This window comes from Rattus norvegicus, chromosome 19 (genome assembly GCF_036323735.1).
Source record: "Rattus norvegicus strain BN/NHsdMcwi chromosome 19, GRCr8, whole genome shotgun sequence".
Lineage (NCBI taxonomy): Eukaryota > Metazoa > Chordata > Mammalia > Rodentia > Muridae > Rattus > Rattus norvegicus.
Window position 1 is genome coordinate 22,488,558 of NC_086037.1, and position 4,424 is coordinate 22,492,981.

At 40.4% G+C, this 4,424-nt stretch overlaps 1 protein-coding gene across 1 annotated transcript; it reads right to left on the reverse strand.

The window, feature by feature from the left end:
* Positions 1-256: 256 nt before the first annotated feature.
* Positions 257-2,006, reverse strand: Cbx3l2 (chromobox 3 like 2). The gene has a single exon (XM_039111029.2). The coding sequence runs from the start codon at positions 1,919-1,921 to the stop codon at positions 1,370-1,372; it is 552 nt and encodes a 183-aa protein (XP_038966957.2). The 5' UTR covers positions 1,922-2,006; the 3' UTR covers positions 257-1,369.
* Between the last annotated feature and the right edge of the window lie 2,418 nt (positions 2,007-4,424).

Genomic DNA, 4,424 nt, shown 5'->3' on the forward strand with positions numbered 1-4,424 from the left:
ACTGTGCCTATGGCAATCTCAAGCTTCCCTGAGTGTTGCTGTCCCAGCAAGAAGAATGAAGAACTGAGGTCAAACCCCAGTGAACCTTTCAAGGGGTTAGAAGAAAGCCATCAGAGATACTGCACTTCTTTGTCCTTAGATTAAATCAAGATGATTCAACGTGAATCGATTGTGCTATTCAACCATACATCTTCCTCACAACCCCACCTATCTGAGTTCATTGCTTGGCAGAATCCATGCCACACCATCCTAGATATTTCTTTTTTTTTTTTTAAAGGAATATAAAACTATTTATTGACCACTGTTCACCATTATTTACAATAAAGTAAATATACAGTTGGATGACATTCTGACACTACAAAGTTCCTTTTCTGGCTAATTGAACCAGAATGCAAATACTGAAAAGATTGATCCTACCCGTAAGGAATGAGTCAGGGTAAAGGAAAGGCATGCAGGGCACTAATTGATATTAGCAAATTTTGTTCACTCACTTAGTCAGCAGGTCTTAAATCGCCAACATCAGCTCCAACCATGATTCTATTTCCACATCAAACAGATTCCATGAATCATAACCTTTTAGTACAGATTTTAACGTCCTACAAAGGAATGGTTCACCAGAGGAACCTTTACACAGACCCACTGACCTAGACCTGCCTCTGTAGACCAGGGGCCTCTTAAATCAGAGCTCTATCTGCCTCCAGAGTTCTGGGATTAAAGGTGCACACCACCATACTCGGCCAAGTCTTGCTATTAAATCATACTACTATGTTGTCTAATTCCATTTCCTGAAGGGGTGTTGGTATGGACAACATTCTGTAAATAAACTATCCAATAAATTACAGACTCTGCTTATTCTGAAAGGTTATGGTTTCAGGAGAACATTCACGGTGATGGAATCTCATCAACTTGCGTTTTCACATTCAGTTCTTTTGAGTATTAAAAAAAAGATAAAACAGACAGGTTATGTAAGTGTTTTATGCATACACTGCATACGAACAAACAAACAAAAAAACCCAGAATGGTCCTTCTGTGTCCCAGTTAAAAATAAGTTCTGACTTGAGTAATGACTGTAAAATCTCCCCAGCAATTAAGAAAAGCTGTTCTTCAAAGCTGAGGAAATACAACATGGTATCAAATATTCTACTGTTAAAGGAAGCAACTACAGAAAGCTCTCACTTGCTCAAAGGAATCAGTGCCTTTTGATGCAGAACAAAAACCAAAAATATCCCAACTACTGTCAATACTTTCAAAACCAGCATATCAAACTTGATTTTCATTAGAATGCTATTTTTTCCACACTAGTAATTCAAAACCCAAGATCCAGATTATATATATATATATAAATATATATATATATAAATGCAAACAATTATTGTGCTTCATCTTCGGGACAAGAATGCCAAGTCAGCCTCTCCTCATAGAAGGCGATGACAATCTGAGGACACTTCATATTCGCCTCCTTTGCCAGCACCAAGTCAGCTTCATCTGAGTCCTTCCATTTCATGAGAAACATTAGCTCTCCACTGCTGTCTGTGGCACCGATTATTCGCTCAGGGTCAAGGCCCCTGGCAAAGCCCCTGGGCTTGTCAGCAGCATCTCTCTTCTTCTTCGATTTGCTATCATCAGATTCACTGTCAGATAAAGATTTCCTTTTTGTACCATCTTTTTCTTTACCAGCTTTTTGAGAATTAAGAAATGCTTCAATTAATTCTGGACAATCTAAATTTTCTTCTGGTTCCCAAGTATTATCAGCATCTGTGAACCCCTTCCACTTCAGGAAATACTCCACCTTCCCATTCACTACACGACGGTCCAGTACTTTTTCTACCACAAATTCTTCAGGCTCTGCCTCTTCAACTTTTTTACTCTTTCCATTCTGTTTCTTTCCCATTTTTTGCAATGTAGTTTTATTGGAGGCCATTTTTAAAATTTAATCGGAGACTTGAAGAGTTCACCGCTCAGATGCTCAGGGCCGCGGATCCTGCAGAGTCTCCCGCCTGCGCGCTTCAGCCGATATTTCTTGATTCATTGCTGCCAAGGGCCAGGTTTCCTGAGTTTTGTTTTTTGTAGAATTGGGTGTAGTCAATCATAGATGCCCTCTGTAAGAAATGACAAATATCTATAATAACTGACCACACTGTACTTGTGTATACAAGTACAGTAGTGGAAAATTCAGCATAGCTGAGGAGTGGGAAATCACCACTGTGTCCTGGCCTTTCTCTGCCCATATCACAGCTCACAGGCGGCTGGGGCAAACCTTGAGTTCCTCTGTAGAAACAGAGTGATGTTGAATGGACACTGAGCAGGCAGAGCAACACAGCTGAGGCAACTCAATTCCAGCAACAAATGCATTATTTGTTTCCCATCTTAACAGCTCCTTTTGAGGACTTGTCCCCACACCTAGCTTAAACACAGCAATTTTCATACATGCCAGCCTGCTATTTCATATTGTTGCTGTAATACGCCTCCACATCATAGATTTCAATAAAGAAAGAAAATAAACCTGACACTGAGAAGGGTGATGCTTGTCAACATCTAGTGCGTTGGGAGCCCTGGTACGGTCACAAATAACCAGGACACAGGGGATGCAGAGCAAAGGCAGATGCAACTGCATGCAGCTGCAAGCTTATTAACCCTTATACAGGCATGAATATGGATTACCTCACTTTCCCTTTTGGCAAGATATAATAAGATCGTTATTCCCATGATACCAGGAACAACGGAGGCAAGACTAGGCAAAGAAGTAAGACTAAGCCAAGGCTTCCCCTTAAAATATCTGTATAGCAAATCACCCCTCTTCCTAGTATCACAATATGCTTGTCATAACCCAGAGAGCATGAGAGCCTCTTCCACAAACATAGGACACAGTACAACATAGTGTGAGGTAAAGTGAGAAAAACATTTCCTTCTCAAGGGCAGCATTCCAGCCCCTGCTTGCATCTCTCAGCCCTCTTTCCTTGATCCTGTCTGGGAAGTGTATCTCAATGACTCCACAATTTCTTTTTTTGTTCTTTTGTTTTAAAAGTAACACTGTCTATAACACAGCTAAATGTCCTCGAAGGGGTTTAATCATGCAAAAAGAAAGCAATATAATATATAATATAGGCAACCTTTAATGAGTGTATCTATTTTCTTAGGGGTATTTTTCAGATACCTTCCCAGATCTGGATTTAACTTTCGTAATTGTTATCTGTCTAGAAAATCAACAATATCAAATAAATATTTCAGTTTTCTGGCGTAAAGTCCTCGGGAGTAAGAACTAATGATTTTGGAATTTGCTCGGTGTCTATTGTTATGTCCCTCATTTCATTTCTGATTTTTAATTCATGTATTGTCTCTCTTGTGCATTGTTAGTTTGAGGAAGGGGTTGTCTCTCTTGTGGATCTTCTCAAAAAAAAAAAAAGAGGAAGAAAAAACAGCTCTTGCTTTCCTTGACTTTGTATTTTTCTCTTTGTTTCTAAAGGCTTGATTTCAACCCTGAGTTTATTGCCCTTCATCAGATCCTACCAGACTCTCTATGGGATGAGGCTTTGCCTCACTTGGTAACAGCAGCATGGAATAAATGAAGCTTCTACTGATCTCCGTTGTGGTGTTGCACATCACAATCTCACCGAAAACCATGTGTAGCCTGATTTTACGCTCTATTAAAGCAGCCCACTATTTCAGTGTTCCCTGCAAGGTGCCATGGAACGGTAGTAACATAATTCTGCATGCACATCGACAGGTTTCTCCACGGTCTTCTGGATCATTTGATAATAATTTATAGTGAGTTCATGGATGAACACTCACACACACACACACACACACATACACACACACACACTTTACTGACATTGTGCATATTCTTTGCACACCAAAAATAAAGTGAGCGTTACTGAATGCACCAAGAATGGAATCGAAGGAGGGAGCTGTGGGGAAGCTGGGGCTTAGAGTTACTTAAAAGACCGATGCAGATTCTCCTTCTCTTGGAGGAGAAACTTGATAGACAATGTGGTTCTTAATTTTCTTTCTCTAGAGCACACAGGACTAGGGTGGCAGCTAGGGCTTTGAGCATGTTTGGCAGGTACTGTAGCACTGAATTAAATCCTAGGGCTGGAACCCTATTAATCATCGACAACAATTACAGGGCAGGCTGGATGACGACACTCAGATGACAATGTGGACATCTCAAGACAGTCACTGGACAATGGCTGACACACTTGTCTGAAGACTGGAAATGTTTCTCGATCTTGGAGAGGAAAGAAGGACCCTCCAACTACACTGTCCTCTAAGGAAGTTTATTCAGGTGACGGATGACAGGGACTGTTTTGTCTCACGTCACACATGTCAGTAGAAAATATCCTAGGTATTGGATGCCGCTGTTAGCATTAACAGAACAAAGCACATAGTGTTGGGAAGATTAATAAATTATGAGTAGGATTAGA

Coding starts and splice junctions, on each gene's coding strand:
- Cbx3l2 (XM_039111029.2), bottom strand. CDS start 1,921: ATGGCCTCCAATAAAACTACATTGCAAAAAATGGGAAAGAAACAGAAT.